General features: G+C 46.3%; 1 protein-coding gene and 1 pseudogene across 1 annotated transcript; one reads left to right on the top strand and one right to left on the bottom strand.

The window, feature by feature from the left end:
- The first annotated feature begins 504 nt into the window (after positions 1-504).
- SERPINA11 (serpin family A member 11) lies at positions 505-17,135 on the top strand. Its single transcript, XM_047735320.1, has 5 exons — positions 505-737; positions 3,932-4,580; positions 10,792-11,065; positions 14,554-14,701; positions 16,792-17,135. Exons 2-5 carry the CDS (start codon positions 3,935-3,937, stop codon positions 16,993-16,995), a joined length of 1,272 nt encoding a protein of 423 aa, XP_047591276.1. The 5' UTR covers positions 505-737; positions 3,932-3,934; the 3' UTR covers positions 16,996-17,135.
- Positions 8,760-9,471, bottom strand: LOC125103767 (ubiquitin-60S ribosomal protein L40-like; annotated as a pseudogene).
- Positions 17,136-20,990: the final 3,855 nt, after the last annotated feature.

Here is a 20,990-nt window from a genome sequence, read left to right as displayed (position 1 = left end):
AGAGACAATGGTCCTTTTTATGGGGATTCAAAACAGCAGGCAAGAAAGCTTTGCTCTATGTTCTAATTTCCTTCAGTCTTTTTCTTTTTCTGTACCTGGGTGATATTTATTTAAATATCATACAAATCTGGGAATGGTAGAGAATCGGTAAAACACTGGAGCCTCGCCACCCACTTCGCGAGCAGGTAACTGAACCTCCCGGAGCCTCAGCATCCCGTCTGTGAGGTGGGGCTGGCTGTGCCTCGCTCACATTCTTTGTCCGTCCAGTTTTACTGAGAAACGATGGACACACATCACTGTACGCATCCAGGGTGAGCAGCAAGGCAGCTCGGTTCACATGTGTTGTGAAAGGGTGATCACGACAAGGTTGGGTCAGCATCTCCCGGTCTTACCGCTAGGGTGATGTGGAAAGAACACTGTGCAGATCACCGCCCAGATCAGATCAGTGACGGGTCCGCAGCAACCATATGGCGACGTCTGTCATTGTCACCGGGATGCGATACCGTCCAATGGAGTGGGGCCCAGAGTCACCATCCACTCGGCTTGTAGGATGGGCAGGCAGGACAGATCTTTCCAAATAAAAAAGGTCCCTTCCTGATGGCTGCACATTGCCTCCAGTTCCAGGAACTGACCTGGCAAATATTGACCGGGCCGCCCCGATCTTCCAACACCATTTCCTGTAGGTAGGAGGCCACGCGGTGCTGAAGACCTGGGGTCCCCAGCCCAGGGAGCTTCCTGTGAGTATCATGCTTATGCCTGAAATGGAGGTGAGGGTGGGGGTGCTTCTCTCTCTCTGTCTCTCTCTCTCTGTCTCTGTCTCTCTGTGTCTCTCCTTCCCTCTCTCTCTCCCTCTCGCTCTCTCCTCCCTTCTCTCCCTCTTTCTGTCTTTCTGTATCTCCTTTTCTCTCTCCTTTCTCTTTCTCTTTGTCTCTCCCTCCCTGTCTCTCTTTCTCTCTCTCTTTCCCCTTCCCTCTCTCTCTCTGGCTTTGGCAGCAAGGATGGCAGAACTGAGTCCCCGAAAGGACAAGTGCTGGCATACACTGCTTCTAAGGCTCTAAGCGGACACTTCAGGTTTTAAATAACCTTTTATGGAAAACTTCGCCAACAAAAATGTTGAGAGAGGAACTCCCAGGGCTCCTGGTGGTTAGACAAAAAAAACGGAACAATACAACCCAAAGCAAATGACAACGTTGCAGTAACAAATTTACCTGAGACGCAGTTGTAGCAAAAGGCTCGCACTTCAGGAGCCCTCGTCTAGAGTCTGAATCACGCTCCTGCCACTTAACAGGTGTTGGTCTTGATCCTGAGTCCAGCTTCCCCGTAGGCACAGCAAGGGTACAAATCCCTGTGTCTTCAGGTTCTCATAGGGATTCAACTGAATGACATGAATCAGTGATGTCTCGACAAAGGCACTGGCATTTGCACAAGACTGTTCTGCATTGCATGTCACCGCTCTGTTATTTCGAGAGCTTTCTCTTTCCCACCAAATTCTAGGAACACCCCCTGCCCCAGACTCTGAGCTGATCTCAAATACCATCCCCCTGTATTTGAGAACACATTCGGCTGAGAGCCTGTGAGATGATGGATCTAATATCCTTGCACAAAATAAACAATATGTGGGAATATTATCATTAACTGATGGAGTTCTTAGTTTTCCTCTGGGGTCTTTCTAGAAAAGAAATAGACAGACATTGGGTGTAATTACACCAGACAACTATAGACAGGGGTGGAAATTCACATCGCCTGCCTTCTACAGATCAGGGGCCTTCCACGCCATATGCCTTGTAATCCTTAAGTGCTCCGGCCCCCAGAAGGTCGGCATTATCCTTTTCCTTTTGTAAATGGGGACACTGCGGGTCAGAGAGTTTCCTTTGTGCAGATCCCACAGGGAGATACCGCAAAGTCTAATTCAAACCCAAGCCCTGTGACTTTCCATCCTCTTTGGGAAATAAGCCTTCTGCACGTCTAGGAATCACTGGGGTTTCGGAAGGGTAAACACGATGAGTTCAGTGGGAGAAAAAGAATAAACCAGAACCGGTTTTACTACAGCTGTATTTCTGATTTTCCCCAGGAGCAGACGGATTTTTAAATTGTTCCGCTTCCCAGCGTGGATGGAACCTGTCACTAGGGGAGCCCAGCAGAGCTCTGGGAGAGGGAGGAAGGACGTGGCCTTGGGAAATGGCCCGCAGTACTTTGCTCAGCAAACTTATTTCCACATAACTGATAAGCAGGCTGTATTCGTCCCTCCCGGCAACTGGCCTGTGGGGTTTTTAGGGCCCAGGGTGCTATAAACCGTCTACAGATATGATCTCTCCCACACTACCGTGACATCTGTAATAGAGCCAGAGGTCATTGGTTTGGGCAAAAGTCACCCATTAAGACACAAACGTTAACAAGACTGATGAACGGCAACGAGAGGGTGGTCAGCTGTGGAGGAGTCAGTTCTGAAGGGAGCGAGGGGACGGTGCTGTCCTTACTGGGGATATCAAGGTGTGGGGGAGTCCCCGCGGCCATGTGACAGCGCGTGCTCTGTGATGGTGTGTGGAGGGGTGTGTGTGGAGATCCTGAAAGGGACAGGGGCGCCAGACTTGGGCCAGTGTGAGCAGAGATAAGCTGCGTCTACACGGCAGTTCCTCCTAGAGCTGGAGCTGCCTTCCCTGCCCTGAGGAAGGATTCTCCCACTCCTGCACCGCTTTCAGTCCCTAGAGCTAGAAGGCTTCTCTGGCTCGCTCTGTGACCCAAAGTACTGGAGAGATGGGGTTCATTTCCCTATGCTGCCCCCAACAAAGCGCCACAACCTGGGTAGTTTCAATGACAGAAATAGATCGTCGCGTCACCATGGAGTCCGGAAGTCAGAGATCTAGGTGCCGGGGGTGGGGCTGGTTCCTTCTGAGATTGGGCAGGAGAACCTGCCGCAGAGCTCTCCCTGAGCTGCTGGGTTTGCTGGCAATCTCTGGCATCCTTGGTTCTGGAAGCATCACCCTGATCTCTGCCTTTGTCTTCCTAGCACGTTCTTCCTGTGTGCATGTCTGTGCCCAAATGCCCCCTTAGGACACCGGTCCTATTAGATTAGTGCCCATCTAATGACCTCGGCTTAAGCAAGTACACCTCAACAGCCCCATTTCCAGACAAACACTCTGAGATACGGGAGTTTGAGATGCCACATACAAATTTGGGGTTATGCAATTCAACCCATGCCAGACCTCTTCCCTGAAACTCTGAGTCAACTAAGATACAGTTTTGCACTGCTGCATGTGACAAGGGAAGCTCGAGATGCCAAGTTTGATGGGGACAGAGCTGATCCATCCTCCCAGGCTCCAGGCACCCCTCGTGGGCGGCCCCCATCCACCAGGCCCCTGTGTCTCACCATCACCTCAACACTCCAGCTAATGAAAAACCAGAAGAGGAGAGGGCACTCCCCTTTCTTGGAGGATCTGACCCAGGAGCTGTACACACCCTCCTCTCCCCTCCAGGTGGTGAGAGTGATGGGAAGGGCCACACCTGGGTTCTAGCAAGGCCCAGCCTCACTCCTCTGTCATGGTGCCCTGAGCCTCTGTTCTGTAGCCACTCCCAGTCCCTGAAAGTTCATGAGTAGTTCCAAGAATGCCTAGAAAGAAGACAAGAAAGAAAAAGGAAGGAAGGAAGGAGAGAGGGGGGAAGGAAAGTAGGAGGGAGGGAGGGAGGAAGGGGGAATTAACAATGGAATTTTGTTTTTAGAGCCCAGAGTGCTTTCCTCAACAAAATCTTGTAGACAGACGATGAATACATCAAGCAGATTGAGGGCTGCTGCTCAGACTGTAGCCTCATCCCCTGCAGGGCCCCTCATGACAGCTGTGTGGGGTACAGTTTGGATGTGAGGTTCACTGTGCGAGCAATGGGGAGCACCAAAGTTATTTATGAAGCAGAAATAACTTGTTCAACATCTTTTCAGAGGATGGGTCCAGCCTGGCTGTGGCTGCTGGGAGCAGGGATCCTGCCCTCTGTCCACTGTCAGCCCTTTCCTGCCCATGGAGATAAGAGTCTGGGGGTGCCTCAGGCCCCTGGTGACCAGCTCTCCGTGCCAGGGACCCCCGCCTACCACAAGATCACACCCACCATCACCAACTTTGCCTTGCGTTTGTACAAGCAGCTGGCCGCGGAAACCTCGGGAAACATCTTCTTTTCCCCCGTGAGCATCTCTACTTCCCTGGCCCTGCTCTCTCTTGGGGCCCAGGCTGACACCCCAGCTCAGATCCTGGAGGGCCTCGGCTTCAACCTCACAGAGATCCCAGAAGCTGACATCCACCGGGGTTTCCAAAGCCTCATCCACGCCCTTGACCTGCCCAGCCCCAAACTGGAGCTGAAAGTAGGCAACTCCTTGTTCCTGGACAAGCAACGGAAACCTCGGCAGTCCTTTTTGGACACTATCAGGGAGCTGTACGGAGCATTTGCGTTTTCTGCCAACTTCACGGACTCGGCCACGACCAGGAGGCAGATCAATGAGTACGTGAGAAAGCAGACATACGGGCAGGTGGCGGACAGCCTCCAGGAGTTCACGCAAGACACAATCATGATTCTCTTGAATTACATCTTCTTCAAAGGTGAGGGCTGGCTCGGGCAGCAGCACTGTCACCTCCACCACCTCCAGTCATGCCCCTGGAAACCACCTGTCCTCAAGGCTTGCAGCTGTTCCTCCCTATGTACCGACACAACCTTCCTATCAGACTACTTCCTGATTTATCAATACTTGTTTTCTCTTGCCATGTTTCTTCTGTTCAGTTTTTATCCTGATTTTCTTTTGTTAGACATTCCATCATACGCTTTTAGAAATAACCCCTTTTTTAAGAAAAATTTTACTTTTTATATTATCTATCTTGAACACAAAAAAATATACAGAGGATAACACAAAATCCCCACCAAGGAGGGAGAAATATTAACATTTTAAAACTTGCTTCAGATTTTTATTTTTTTCAGGACTATAATATTGCAGGGATTTTAGGTCCTTTTTAACCTTTCCCTGGTCCCATTTGCCTCCTTCCATCCCTCCCCAAAGGCAACCAGTATCCTAGGGGTGACATGCAACCCTCTCCTCCATGTGCTCCCACCATGAGCACATTAAGTATCCATGACCCTGTTTAATGCACTGCATGTGTTCTAAATTTTATGAGAATGGTATCATCTGTACAAATGATCTCGCACTTAGGTGTTACTGTCCTCACCACATCTTTTTTTTTTTTTAGATTTATTTATTTATTTTAGAAAGAGAGAGTTGGGGGTGGGAAGGAGAGGGGCAGAGGGGGAGGGAGAGAATCTCAAGCAGACTTTCTGCTGAGAGTGAAGCCTGACACGGGGCTCCGTCCCACAACCCTAGGACCATGACCTGAGCTGAAACCAAAGTCGGACCATTAACCAGTGGAGCCACCCAGGCTCCCCGTATCTTAATTCATATAAATAGCTTGTTAGCTTATTTTGACTGTGGCATTGAGCATGTCATACTTGTGGGGCTCCTTTCTTCTACTCATGTTATTTCTTGATTTAGTAGCATGTATCTCTGTGATGATCCTAGGAAATGAATTCTTCCACTTTTTAAACACAGGTCTGTTCCGATGTCCTTCGTTTTCACCTGGTGTTTTTGTCTGCTCCAGGATCCACATTACATTTAGTCATCATGTCAGAGTACACTCCTCTGCACTCGGACAGTTTCTCAGACTTTCCTTGCTCTCAATGACCTTACCGATTTTGAAGAATACCGGCTAGACACTCCGTAGCATGTCTCTCAGTTGGGATTGTTTGCCTGTTTTTTCCTCATGAGGATGACTGGGGTGAGGGGACGTGGGGAGGAGGGCCACGGAGAGGAAGTGCCATTTTTATCACATCAAGCCAAGGAGGCGTACTATCAGCATGACTTATCACCGTTGATGTTGACTTTGACCATCTGGCTGAGGTCATGCTTGTCAGATATCTCTGTTGCAAAGTTACCCTTTCCCCGTTGATGGAGGTCACTATGTTTTTCCCATACTCAGAGACTGGGGTGTTATGCTCCATATCCATGAGAAGGGGGGATCTACCTAAATTATTTGGAATTCTTCGGTATGGGAGATTTTTCTTTTCGCTTACATTTATTTATTCAATCACTGACTTACATCATTATGGACTCAAGGATATTTATTTTATATTTGAGGTTGTAATCCATTGCTACTTAGCTTTGTGGCTTAAAATTTTCTAACATTGACCATGAGAAGATCCTTCCATTGGTTCCTGCATCCCGTGACATGCCCCCATCATTGCCGACTTTTTTTCTTTTTTTCTTTTTAGAGCACTTCCTTATTTCTGGAACTACAAGACACTCCAGGTTCATCTTTTATATCTCCTGCCCCCTGGAAAACATCTCTTTGTCTCTCTGTGCTGACATCTGGCTGATTTCTTCAGTTCCACTTCCCTTTTACTAATTCTCTCAACAGAATTAGTATCTACTGTTTCACCCATCCACTGAATTTTCAACTTCGCTGACTATATTTTCACTTTGACATCCTATTTTTCTCAAATCTACCTATCATTTTTGTCATAATGACCCACTCTTATTAAACTTATGCCTTCCTTTTTTTTTTAACACGCTAAAGAAAAAACATCTTTTAGAGTATTCTACTACCTGGAGAACTTCAACTTTGAATTCTTAGTTTTGTTGCCCCAAATTATTCCCTTTCGGTGGGGGATTGAAATGTTTACCTTTGGGATGATTTTCATGGGAAATCATCTTTTCATGAGTTTCTCATGACCTGTTGTGGAAGGGCCTCTAGGAGAAAATTTCGCATTTGCCTCTGGTATAGTCCTATTGTTTCCTGGTTCTATTTTAATTTCTAAGTTGGGGAGTCCCTGCACTGAAGAATTAATGAGAACATAGACCAGTCTTAGATTGGAGAGTTCCTACACTGCATGAGTAGTAAAAACAAAAAACCCAGAGCAAGTGACTCTTCCCCTCCACCCCTACCTGGAAATGGAGTGACCTGTCCTAACTCAACCTGGGCTGCTGGGCAAAGTTTTTTAATCCAGGCTTCCCAGATGGGGAAGGGATTGCTTTTCATAGCTTTTGACTCTGTAGAGAGATCAGTTCTAAGTGTGGGCCTGAGTTTTATATATGTCCCCTGAGAAGACATTAAATACCACCCCTGGGGCTGTATCTGATTCTGATAACCTGAGAGCCAGATGACTTTGTTTCTAAATCAGAGTTACATACTCCTGCTTTGTACCTGGAAGCTTTGATTCTTATTTTTTATCTCAGCTATTATTTGTTTATTTGTTTGTTTGTTTGTTTAGCCATTATTTTATCCAGCTTCTCTGGGTGTTTATGCAGGAAAAAAACAGTTTTCTGCTTTAACTTAGTCTATGACACTGATCAGAAGTCTCAAGGTCTTAAGCTTTTTTTTTATTCTTATTTTTTCATTTTATTTTATTTTATTTCTTTTCAGTGTTCCAGAATTCATTGTTTATGCACCACACTCACTGCTCCATGTAATACATGCCCTCCATAATACCCACTACCAGACTCACCCAACCCCCACCCACCTCCCCTCCAAAACCCTCAGTTTGTTTCTCAGAGTCCACAATCTCTCATGGTTTGTCTTCCCCTCTGATTTTCCCCAACTCACTTCTCCTCTCCATCTCCCAATGTCCTCTGTTATTCCTCACGCTCTATGAGTAAGTGAAACCGTATGATAATTGACTCTCTCTGCTTGACTTATTTCCGTCAGCATAATCTCCTCCAGTCCTGTCCATGTTGATGCAAAAGTTGGGTATTCATCCTTTCTGATGGAGGCATAATACTCCATTGTATATATGGATCATATCTTCCTTATTCATTTGTCCATTGAAGGGTATCTTCGTTCTTTCCCAGTTTGGCAACTGTGGCCATTGCTGCTATGAACATTGGGGTACAGATGGCCCTTCTTTTCATTACATTTGTATATTTGGGGTAAATACCCAGTAGTGCAATTGCAGGGTCATAGGGAAGCTCTATTTTTAATTTCTTAAGGAATCTCAACACTGTTTTCTAAAGTGGCTGCACCAACTTGCATTCCCACCAACAGTGTAAGAGGGTTCCCCTTTCTCCACATCCTCTCCAACACATGTTGTTTACTGTCTTGTTAGTTTTGGCCATTCTAACTGGTGTAAGGTGGTATCTCAATGTGGTTTTGATTTGAATCTCCCTGATGGCTAATGATGATGAACATTTTTTCATGTCTGTTAGGCATTGTATGTCTTGTTTGGAGAAGTGTCTGTTCATGTATTCTGCCCATTTTTTGATGTGATTATCTGTTTTGTGTGTGTTGTGTTTGAGGAGTTCTTTATAGATCTTGGATATCAGCCCTTTGTCTATAGTGTCATTGGCTAATATCTTCTTCCATTCCATGGGTTGCCTTTTTGTTTTGTTGACGGTTTCCTTTGCTGTGCAGAAGCTTTTGATCTTGATGAAGTCCCAAAAGTTCATTTTTGCTTTTGTTTCCTTTGCCTTTGGAGACATATCTTGAAAGAAATTGCTGTGGCTGATGTCAAAGAGGTTACTGCCTATGTTCTCCTCTAGGATTTTGATAGATTCCTGCCTCACATCAAGGTCTTAAGCTTAATCATTTTTGATTCTCCAGAGTCTGACGCAGGGTCAAGTATGTTTTTTTTTTTAATTTTTTTTCTAATCAATGAATAGGAAACTTATAGTAAGGCTCTGGGGCCTTGGGGCTCAGGCTGGAGGCTTCCCTTTGGACAAAGGAAAAGCCAGTAGAGTGGCCTTATCTGACTTTCTTTTGGGGGTATAGTTTGTTGGTAAGGCCATAATTCTTCTTGGGTCAGTTGATGATGTGGAGGTGCAGGTGAGCAAAACCCTTGTGGCAGATCATAGCTGCAATTATATTTCTGGGCCAGTTGACAGAAGGGAGGCTCCATGATACCACCCCACAGGCAAAGCACCAAGTACAGGGCAGCCTCTTCCTGGATATTGGAGTCTGCAAGAGTGAGGCCGTCCTCCAACAAAAATTAGACAGTGCATGTGAGGCGAGATGTCCTCCTTAGATTTTGGCTTTCACATTCTTAATGGTATCACTGGGCTTGACCTCGAGGGTGATGGTCTTGCCTATCAGGGTCTTTGCAAAGATCTGCTTCTTTATATCTGCCACAAGGCCACCACCACCAAACCACTTAGACACCTTATTGAAGAAAAAGAGGGGTCGAGTATGTTTTGAATGTTTGCTGCTTGAATGATTTCAAGTTAAACTTAGATCTTGTGTCTGAGGTGTCTAGGAATGGCATTCATTAATGCTCAAAAACATACAACAAGACTGACTACATTTCAGGGCCTTAGCTAGCATATTAGAAAAATTTATGAATAAGATAATTTTCTTACCGTTGTGTAGTTCACAGTAAAAGCAAAATAGGCAAATAAGTAAAAAGGCAATTGCAACTCAATGGGAAAGTGATGCTTGCTTGAGTAGATATGGGTGCCATGGAGCTCTCAAAAGGTACACCTTTCCAATTTGGGGAGTGAGAAAAGGTTTCCTGGAAGAGGAGACATCTAAGCTGAGACATGAAGAATGAGCTGGATTTACTCAGGCAAAGAGGTTGCAGATAAGAGGGTTCAGGTTGAAAAACCAGCATGTGCCAACGTCCAAGGAAAAGAGAAACCTTTGCATTTTCAAGGAACTGAAATGAATTTAGTTGGATTAGAACATAGAACACAATAGCATAATGCCTAGGGGACAGTGCCAAGAGTTGCAATAAAAAGCTAAGGAGGAACTGTGTTGAGAATCCAAGACTTTATCTGTAGGACCCCAGGATGACCAAGAAGTTGGAAGCAGTAGAGTGAAATGATTACATTTGTTTGAAAAAAATCAGTCTGGCTACAATTTGGAAAATGGTTTGGAGGGGAGAAAGGGTGGAAGAGCAGAGAAAAGTCAGGAGGCTCTTGAAGCATTTCAAAGTAAGATGGTGGCTGTGGATGAAGGTGCTGCTTTGGAGGTAGAATCAGCAATGCTTGGTCAGTGAGAGGATGTGGGCAAGAGGGACAAGATGAGCCAGCTTTCCATCAGCAAGACCAGTGCTTTCAGGAGGTCAAGCCTGGAGGCTGTTGTGCATGGAGATTGTTAAGTAGAAAGAGAGAAACTATTACACACATGAACAAGGCTGTGACCAACAAATTCTACGGTTCTGTGTCATAAAGAGCTTTTGCGTTATATTTAACATTTTATTAACTGAATTCTTTCTCCTTTTTCAGTTTGAATACTGAGAAGTTCAGAGGGAGGGGGTGGCTCTTGACCTTCTCTGTAGAGGGTTGCTGTTTCAAGGCAGGGCAGAGAGGGGTCAAGTCAATGTTTGCAGAGAACTTGACGTGTGGAGCCAGTCAAGCCCCAGTCCCTGCTCTACCATCTAATGGCTCTGCATATTGGACATGTTTCTCTAAATTCACAGGGAATAAGTTTCTCATTGTTGACATGGAGGTCATAATACTTGTTTAATATTAATGTTCATGAAAAAGTAAAGAGATAATGCCTTGCACATGGAAGATAGTTAGTAAATGGAAATACCTTTTAGCTTCTTGAAAGCTAAGTTGCACTAGAATGGAACAAAATCATAGACCATTAGAGCCTAACTCTGGGGACTCACTCTAGTGGCTGAGCCAGCCCTAAGTTTTGGCCCTGATTCTGTATCCACCTCATATTTATGTATATCGAAGAGGAAGTCATGGAACCAGTGTGGCTTAGTGTATGTCTACCCAGAGTTGCTCTCCTGCAGTGTGTTCTCATAGTTTTATGGATTTTGTGTTCTAAGCCAAGTGGAAGCATCCTTTCAATCGCTACCAGACCCAGAAGCAAGAGAGCTTCTTTGTGGATGAGAGGACCTCCCTCCGCATTCCCATGATGCACCAAAAGGAAATGCACAGGTTCTTCTATGATCAAGAAATGGCTTGCACTGTCCTCCAGATAGAATACAGCGGAAACGCCCTGGTTCTGCTCATCCTACCTGACCCAGGGAAAATGGAGCAGGTGGAGGCAGCTTTGCAGCCAGAGACCCTGAGGAAATGGGATCAGTGGCTTCTGCCCAGGTAAGTGTCAGAAAGAAGGACTCCAGCAGACTTGGTTCAAGAATCCAGACAAGGCCTTGATCAACACCAACTGTAAAAGTCTAACCCCTAGTTCTGGCTCATCATCTTGCCCTTTAACTAAGTATGTGGGTAAAATGAGGCCATAATCCCTGCTACATTGGGTTGGTCAAAGGATTGACCAAGTTCTCACATATAAACCTTTGAGATTGGTCATGATAAGTGCTCACCAGGTGTTAATAATTCTTATCCCTTCCTGAGTGTTTTTCTGGCCAACCTTCTTTCCTCTTGTTTCTCCCTTTCTCCAGAATAATTTGCTACCAAGAGGTAGAGAAGTATAACCAAAAAAATCAGATTAAGGACAATTATTAAGAGTAATTATGACTCCCACGCAACAGTATATATTTCTTAAAAGAGCCCCTCCTTTTTTTACTTTATGTAAAAAATTGTTTGACCAAAATGTAGAAAAGGTGATACTATTACATGTATTACAGTTGGAAGAATCTAAATGAAAAGTGTAGGTTTTATTAATTGCACAATTTACTAGTGTACCTCCAGGGTTGTATGATGCTTAATAAATAAGAGCGAGAGGTAAAGGATTTGGATAAGTTGGAAGCAGGTTTGTAGAACTGTAAACTTGAGTTGGTCCCCACAGTGCTAGGGAGTGGGGACTGTTTTAGTTCCAAGATGTTGGCCAGGAAGGCAGAAATAGAACAGCACCAAAATGTGTAGCCTTGTTGACAAAATAGTCCATATCCAATTTAATCAGGAGTTTCTTGGTCATTTATTAACTTGGTCATGAAGAAGGACTTAGAGACCTGGTTAGGTAAATCTTCAATTTGGCATTCCTTGAAGTATGGAAGAGAGATAAAGCTAGGCCAATTACTTTATTTCTGACTTGCTGTCAGAGAGCACCCCCAACCCTGCCCAATGTTTGGCTAACATTGCTCAATTATTGATGGCTAGCAGTCTTTTTGATAGGTCCTCTTTGAAAAAAAAATACCCTTATTTTTATTAAAATATTTCTTAATGAAACTAAATACCAAGAAGAGTACTGTAAGAATTAAAGTGCTAGTTTTATGGGCTCTCAACCCCCTACCTTTTATCTCACTTTTCAGTTTGTGGTTTTCCTTACAATGGTTTCAACCTTTTCTGGTATGAGACTCCATTTTCTAGATAACCCTTTCATGGGATCTATCTCGTTTCATGAGAGCTCTGATATGACATTTGGCCTTGAGTTCTAATTGCCTCTTGCTGCATAATAAGCCACCCCAAAATGGAATGGCATGAAAAAAATATCTATTATCTCTCTCTCTCCAGTGGGTGGACTGGGCTCAGCCTTGTGGTTCTCATGTGAGGCTTTCCTGCACTGCAGTTGGATACTGGCTAGGGCTGGAGCATTGAAGGCTTGTCTATGGGCTGTCTCGTGCCTGATTTAGCTGGCTGCTCAGATAAGGGCTGAGCAGGTCTCTCTCTCTCTCTCTCCCTGTAGCATCTCCATGAGGCTAGCTTGGGCTCTGCACATCGTTGTTATATAGCAGCTCAGGGCTCCAGGAAGGAGTGTTCCAAAAGATAGGAAGTGAAAGCTCCTGCTCTCTTAAGTTCTGGGCTCCAAAGTGTCTTTTCTGCTATATGTTTTGGGTCAGAGTAGTCACAGGACCCCTCCCCCCACCCCCAGTTCAGAGGGAGGGTGTACAGACCAAACCTCTTGATGACCACTTTCATCTTGAACCACCAGCAGTTGGTAAACACCAATCACCCTAGTGCCACAGAAGCCTTCCCTCAGCTCCCCAACCACACTGAGGGATAGGAAAAGTGCTCGTGTTGGGCAGAGATTCAAATACCAAAAAAAAGAGATACAAGTCAAGGACAGAGATCAGGATAAGAGACTATTCCTGTTGTCTATAAACTTACATGGCAATGATCAGTTTCTGATTCCAGCTCCATATTCTCAAGGTCCTTTGGGGGGAGCCTGTCCCTTCCCCCAGCAGAGGAGGAACTACCACATAATCTTCTAGATTTTTCCCTCAGAAAGTTCTGGGGCGTTTTGTTTTTTGTTTTTGTTTTTGTTTTTATTTTGTTTTTGTTTTTGTTTTTGTTTTTAAGTAGGCTTCATGTTCAGCATGGAGCCAATACAGGACTTGAACTCATGACCCTGAGATCAAGATCTGAGCTGAGATCAAGAGTCAGACAGACACTTAATGGGCTGAACCACCCAGGAAACCCAGGAAGGTCTGTTTTGGCCTCTCACTTTGACCTTCAAAAAACAAAACCAACCCAAGTTATTTTTCGAAATCTCAGATGATTTAACAGGGCATGCTGTTACTGTGTCTCGTGCCAGAGAGTTATAATATCACAGCAGCATGTTAATGGGATTTCCAACATGAAAACTTCAGACTGCCAGGCTTCCCTCTGTTGAGCTGTGAGGAAGGTCACTTTTCCAGTGGAATCACTATCCCCACTAACTGTTCATTTTTCATTTGCGTGGGTTGAACACCTGCTGTGTGCAGGACTCTCTAGCAGCCTCCTCTGCTAGACTCCGCTCTGACCCCTCCATGGCTTGGGCCTGCCCACAAGGGCTGCCTGTGGAAAATTTGCCAAGTGGGCCAAGGTAGCTTTGTTTTCTGTTCTCCATATCCTTTCCCTCATCTTCAGTGTTTGACCCCTGACCTCCCCTTGATCCCTTTGATTAGACATCTGGACACTCACATTATCCCAGAAGTTAGCTGGCAATGAATCTCTAAGCTGATTTAGGCTATCTAATCTGAACTCATCAGAGGCAGAAGTTTCCAAGCAGGTTATTACCTGGGCAGACTCGCAGGGCCCACTGTCCTGACAACTGTGAAACAATAATCAAAAGAACAATCCCAAGAAGAAAAGGACAGATTCGCTCAGTGTCAAATAAAACTTGTGAATTTACCGCAGGCAGTGCAGTGATCGGATGGCAAGGGCAGTCTCAGGACAGAGAGTGGCCCACAGTCTACACACACCATCTCCCTTCAGATCCTCACAACAGCCCAAAACCCAGACAGTAAGAGCGGACAGTTTCCGGGGGTGTTGCCAGCAGCTGGATTTAGGATACAGTTGAGAAGGGGAGCCAGTAGAACCTGCTGATGAATCAGACATGGAGGTGGGAAAACATGGGCAATATTTCTCATGTATGGTTATTCTTTGGATCTGATCAGTTACACCTTGTAAAATCCGTTGCCCGATGTCTGGCATGGAAGAAGTTCTCCATAAACGTGCCAGAGATGAAGACACATGGCCATGCCAGGAGTCTTCTCAGATCCAGACACAAGAGGCCTGCAAGGTGTGAAGAGAAGGGGGGGTCCGGGTTTCTGGAATGTTCTGGTACAGTGGGGAGTGTTGTAGGACCGGATCCCCCTCCTTCTGGCAAACACTTCTTCCCAAAGCTCAGGCTGCCTACAGACAGGGTGGGAGCAGCCCGTGTAACCTGAAAGCATGGGCTCTCTGGCTGGTTCTCTTTGCAGCCTCCTGGATTTACATCTGCCGAGGTTTTCCATTTCTGGGACATATAACCTTGAAGAAATACTTCCCCACATTGGTCTCACCAACATCTTCAACTTAGGAGCTGACTTATCAGGAATCACTGAACAGCTCAACCAAACCATCTCTCGGGTAAGGTGGTGAACATGGACGGAGGAGAGGGTCTTTTCTCCTCTGAAGTGTGCATTTGAAAGTCAAGTTTCTCTTTCTTTTTCCCATTCTGGGTCTTGATTCCAATCGATGAGGCTTCTTTTCATAAGAAGTTCCCTTTCTGTCTCTCCTCTGGATTCTTCAGAGCAGGGACACTGAGTCCTGTATAAAGTAGACATTCATCAGAGGTCATCCCTGGACCCAAAATTTTTGCAGTGGGGATTAGCTTTGTCTTCCTTCCTTATACTTCCTCCAGGGCAGGCAGTAGTGAAACTCTTCTTTGTCATAGTATAGAGAGTAGTGGGGCATGAAGACAAGATGTATCCATCAGCCTGCTACAGAGACAAACATCCCCCAAATCTCAGAGCCCGAACAGGCTTACTTCTTATTTATGTTACATGTCAGAAGTGTGTCATGACCATGGGGCTATAGACCTACTTCACATTGCTTCTCCCTTCCAGGATGCTGGTGAAAGGAGGAGTCCCTATCTGGGACATGTCATTCGCAGGGCAATGGGTAAAAAGCAAGAGAAACTGTAGGATGGCTTTTCACATTTCTTTTCACTCTGGGTTATGCCAAGGCCAGTCACGTGTCCCTGGCTAAAGCAAGTCCCATAGTCAAGACGGCCATCATTTTGGGAGAGGGGCAGTTTCTGGTCTCCTCCTGTAGGAGGCATTGCCAGTTACAGGGCATGGCTGGGAATCCATGACTCTACCAGGAAAGGAGAGCTAATAGCTGGGTATAACAATGTAATTTTCCTTCCCTGCTCTATCTTTTCTGTTTTAGGATAGAGTCATTAATTGTTGTTTGAGGCTTTTCCAGGAATTTCTTTTAAAAAATGTAGTTATTTATTATTTATTTGAGGAGAGAGAGCTCAGAGGGAGAGGGAGAGAGAATCCCAAGCAGATTTGGGATTGAACCCCGCATCAGGCTCTGTGGGGCTCCGTCTCATGACCCTGAGATCACGACCCTGACCCAAACCAAGAGCTGGTTGGTTAAAACAACTGCACCACCCAGGTTCCCCTTTGCTAGGAATTTCATAAGGAAGGTTTTCTGTCTTTTGCTTGTGAAAGGCCAGCTGAGATTAGGAATGTGAACCAAGGCAATAGGGACGGGGTCCTCTGTGTGCACATGAATGTGTATGTGTGTGCGTGCGTGTGCATGCACGCCCGTGGTGGACAGGGTGAACAAGAAGGAGAAGAAATAACATCCCCTTTTAAAGAATTCCTTTCACAGTGACCTTAAATGCTAGGTGTGTCTCTTCATAGAACTTTTTAGAAACGAAAAGGCTTCTCAGGCCAAAATGTTTCAACTCTTTTTTAAAGCTTCAGAATCCTATCTTCCTAAAAAGGTATGTGAAGGTGAGAGTTTAAAAAAAGGAATTCTGGAGAGGAGTTGAGGGGGTTGGGGTAACTGGGTAACAGGTATTTTGGAGGGCACGTGATACAGTGAGCCCTGAGTGTTGTACGCAACTGATGAATCCCTGAACTTTACAGCTGGAACTAATAATACACTTTATGTTAATTAATTGAATTTAAATTTTAAAATTAAAATTAAAAAAGGAATTCTTACAGAAGCTGGTAGAGGGTTTGGCATATCAGACAACCCTGTTCCCTGAATTCATGTTACAATCCACTGATTTAGGCTAAGCAGGTCATCTTAAAGAAGAGGCCAGCAAGGGTTAGAGATGTGCATGCAGCTCAGAGCAGGGCCTGGTGCTCAGCCTGGTGAGGCTCAGAGCAGGATGCCGGTGCCCAGGTGTTTCTGGCATGCTCCTAAAACTTGCTGTTGGGAGTTTGCAACCTGATTTCTGCATGCCCTGCTCAGGCTCATCTGTGTTTTGCCAGAGAGCAAACAGCACTGTTAAGGCCATCCCCAAGGATGCAGTGGTGGCGGGGAGAAAATGCCAGGAAGAGGCAGAAGCAGTGAAGGCTGGCATTGCCTCCTGGGAAGACAGGGCCCTGGGGCCTGAGGGGGTGACTCCCTGCAGCTCTCTAGAACCACACATGTGGGATCTGTCCCCTGAGAGCACCCTGAGCTGACACTGGCTCTGTCCCCATCTCCTCCTCCAGGTGTCACACAAGGCCACTATGGACATGAATGTGTGGGGAACCCGAGCAGGGGCTGCCTCCGGCCTCCTCTCCCAGCCCCAGGCTCTGAATGCAACGTCGGGCCCCCAGACCCGTTTCAACCGGCCTTTCCTGGTGCTCCTGTGGGAGGTGACCACGCAGAGCTTGCTCTTCCTGGGCAAAGTCATCAACCCTGCTGCAGGGTGACCACAGTGGGAGGCCAGGTGGCAGCTTGTCTCCCCTCCCCTGAACAATCAGAAAGGCCAGCACCAGCCTGTACCCATGGGCTGCCGTGAGGACCAGCTAATACATGTGCCCAAGATCCCAATAAATTTGACCTTGGGTTGTGTGAACATTGAGGTGCAGGTGTTTACAAGGGAAGGTCGAGAATAGATCACCTTCAGAGGAGACTGGGACCAGGGTCAGGGCTCCAAATCATGCTACTAAGAAGGGGTGTGATAATGGACTGATGTAGCATGGGAGGTCAACTGGCCAAGGGTAACCCCAAGATCAAAGAACATGAGAGGGTCCACATGGCCAGGTGGGCACAAACTTGGTCAGTGGATTTGGGGACAGTATTTGGACAATGAATTTGGGGACAGTGTTTGGTTGCAATGGGGCATCTTTAGCTATTGGAGTCTGTGAACCACAAATGTGCCCCTCCAGTCTCAAGGAGGCATCTGTCCAAATCTAATAGGGAAACACAGTGGGATGCCAACTTTGCTGCATGTGTGTGTCATGCTTGTGGAAATACCCATCCCCACACTCCTACAATGACGTCAGTGCCAAGACTAGAGGGTGGCTGTGGGTGGTATGTGTCTAGGAAGGAGTCATCCTGAAAGGTGCCTTTGGAAGAAACACTCATACACACCCTAAGGAGGTCAGACCTGAGTTGGATCCTCAAAACCAGGTAGGTTTTAAACAAAAGATAAGAGGGTAAGACAGTTTGGGGGAGGGTGGAGGAGACCCTCTGTGGGCGAGGGCAGTGAGGAAAGAAAGTAAAAGTTATGTTCTGATTAAAAAAAAAAAGAGAGAGAGAAACTCCATTTTGCAGTAATAGAAAGTTTATGTAGGATCACAGTGGAAGGTAATGCTCAAGAGGCATTTGGAGGTCAAAGGCTTTGGAGGCCAGATAAGCAGTGTGGACGTTGCCCTGGAGACCAGGGTTAGTAGCTGTATGCCCACAAGCACATGTGGATGTGGACAAAGTGTGATGGGAAAATTAACTGACAGCCAAGCATAGATAAGACAGTGTGGTGAGGCCAGGGTGAAGGGGAGCTAGGAAGGTGCCACCATGCCCTGTCCTGGCCCATCCCACATCCCTCCTCTGTCAGACCACCCACTCCCACAACCCCTTGTCCCAGCCCGCCCCCTGTGGCCCTAGCAACCCCCATCCTACCTGCCCTACCTATTGGTCCTATGGACATCACTTCTCTTATTTGAATGAAAGGAACCCCAGAAAGCCCACCCCATGCCCTGGGCAACTTGGTACACGCAATATTTTTCTGTTGCTTTGGACTAGAGATTGAGTAATAAGTATGTTCAAACACTTGAAGAGCTGCCAACACTCTCTCCAGTCGTGGAACTGGCTCCTGCAGAAGCAAGTGATGGATTTTCCTGGGGGCACACACGTCAGAGATATTAAAGGAAGAGGTTCCTGAATCAAGCACTTTTTAAAAAATTGGGTCAGGCATTCTGGAAGATTCTGAGAGAGGTAGGAACCTGACAACCTGGGTCCCATGCCATGGGGGTTCACAGACTTATAGACTTGTAGAGGAGATGGACATGGAACAATAACTTATATTAAAGTGTGGACAGCCATTGCTCTTGGGACACGTGCATTCACTGCTTCAACCCAGATTTGCTGAACACCTACTATGTGCTGGGCACTGTTGTCTAGGCAGTGGAAATGGAGCAGCGAACTAAGCAAACAGCAAGCCCAGCTCATAGGGCTTACATTCTAGTGGGGGGAAACAGCCAAATGTTTGCCCCAATGCCTCATGCTGAATGTGTGACCGGGGAGCCATCTTGCTCTAGCTGTCCACGTAAGAAAGAAAGCCCTCCCCCCAAGTTAGAGGAAGGGATGCCCAAAGCCTGCTTGAAGGGCTCCACCCTGGACCTCCTCACTACTGGACCTACACAGAAATGTTAGAAAGTAGGTGTGATAGCCCAGCCTTCTCCTGTGTGGGCAGAGAGCCAAAGATGAGAGCACGTCCCTTGACTGACATTTTAACCCATGACATCTTCACGCTTGGGCAAAGCTCCCAGTCCAAGTCCCAAATTCAGCTTGTAGGCCACCAGTTTGAAATATTATAAAACATTTAAGCTACTAACTGTTTAAATAATACCAGGGTAGCCTGGGCTGAGAAGTCCAGTGAATCCACCTCAGTCCCAAACAGAGTAAGATGAGCAGGGCAACATGGACGCTGTCATGCATTCCTGCTAATACCTTCCATCAGCTCCATGTTTGAAAGGGATGCCCCAATGTTTCTCAAATTAATTGGGATCCCTCAAACAATGGTTACCCTCAGCGTCCATTTTATCACCCACTAGTCACGTGGAAAGAGGCAGTGAGAGAAAAAGATGTTGATCCCCCACGCACTGCCCCAACACCAAAGGCTGGCCCCATGCCCTACTGGTTACAGAGGGTCCTCGATGCACCACAGAAACCGGTCCGTGCCCCCTCTTCTCTCTTGAGGCTGGGCTCAGGAGTTATAGGAGGGGAGAGTTGCCAGATAAAATACAGGATGTCTAGCTAAACTTGAATTTTAACAAACCTTAATAACCTTTTAGTATAAGTATATCCCAGGCAATATTTGGGATATACTTACACTAAAAAAGATGTGTTGTTGTTGTTGTTGTTGTTGTGTATGTAGTATTCAAATTACTTGACCAGGTTGTCCTATATTTTTGCTTGTGAAATCTGGCCAGCCAGGGAAGGGTGTCTAGATTCAACACTTGTGACAGGGTCAGAAGGAAAGAAAGTTCATCAAGCTGAAGGCAAGTTAGCTTGGGCATCAGGGTGGAAGGAACAGTGAGTTTTGTTAAAAGAGGATTCAGAGGAGAGACTGTTATGAGGTGAAGCCAGCTGAGCATGCTGTGTCTGCTGTGTAAGCAAATCTGGACTAGTCTGCCGATGGATGAGACACTCCTGGCTCAGTGCCGCCAACACCTTCGCTGACATCTAGCTGATGACAAAACCATGAGGGAGGTCATCCTAGACCAGTAGCCCAGCTGACCGCAGGTGCTGAGCCATGCCAAGGTCAGCCCAGCTTGACCCAGGCCAGAACTGCTCAGCTGACCTGCAGGTTCATGAGCTAACTCCTGGAGGGCTTGTAATACCACGTAGGTGACCAATGAAAAGGGGAGGGCGTGGGTGGGGAATGGGACTTGGGAATTCCAGAGAAGACAATATGATAGAACACCCAAGGTTTCTGAGTCCTTCCCAACCTTTCCTTAAGGACTGACGCAGCAAGTACCTGTTCATGTCCCCATCTCTGGGACCCTGCCAGCCCTCAAGGGCCAACCAAGCTCAGACAATGCTCCATTGGCTGACTGCCCATGAGTTGTGTGGCCTGGACCAGTCAAGGCCTTTCTGGCAATTTGTCAGAGCACTGTGGGGTTAGAGCTGAAAGGTCATGGGTCCGTCACTGAAGGCCACACGAGAAATGGAGAAGCAGAGAACATTTAGAAGGACACATGCCCAAAGACTCGGAGTGGCCCAAGAGAGAAGGTCCCTTCTCGTACTTGGCACTGGCACCAGGAATTTGCTGGTGATCTCTGGATCTAGAGAGCTGCAGACGCTCACCTCAGAACCTTCTCTCCTTCATGGGATGTCTCAATGCCAGAAATCCTTCTGGTTATTTTCGCTGCATTGATTGACTTACTTCCTCAGCAGTAACCTCATTAGCATGGGGACACGTGCCTGACCAAGACTAGGTCCCCAACTCCAAAATCCTGCTTCATAAAGAATTCAGGTTTATGGATTGAATAGAGTTGAGGAGAGGCCATGCCAAACCCTTAAGAGCAGAATCAAATATTTGGAAGGATGTCAGTGAAATCAATTAAACGCAACTTAAAAATATGTTTTGAGTTCTTAGTGTGCTTAAATGTACATTCATCATTGAACGTTCATTCACTCATTGAACATTCATTCATTCATTGATGCCAGGTGGTGCTCGAAGAAAGAACAAGATAGAGCC

This window comes from Lutra lutra, chromosome 7 (genome assembly GCF_902655055.1).
Source record: "Lutra lutra chromosome 7, mLutLut1.2, whole genome shotgun sequence".
In the NCBI taxonomy this organism is placed as follows: Eukaryota; Metazoa; Chordata; class Mammalia; order Carnivora; family Mustelidae; genus Lutra; species Lutra lutra.
This window is presented reverse-complemented; position numbering and strand designations above follow the sequence as displayed.

What these genes read in the sequence shown, in the direction of transcription:
- SERPINA11 (XM_047735320.1), top strand. Translation starts at nt 3,935, where the DNA reads ATGGGTCCAGCCTGGCTGTGGCTGCTGGGAGCAGGGATCCTGCCCTCT. An exon ending in GAATTACATCTTCTTCAAAG is followed by an intron (nt 4,581 to 10,791) that starts GTGAGGGCTGGC and finishes TTGTGTTCTAAG; the next exon opens with CCAAGTGGAAGCATCCTTTC. An exon ending in GATCAGTGGCTTCTGCCCAG is followed by an intron (nt 11,066 to 14,553) that starts GTAAGTGTCAGA and finishes TTCTCTTTGCAG; the next exon opens with CCTCCTGGATTTACATCTGC.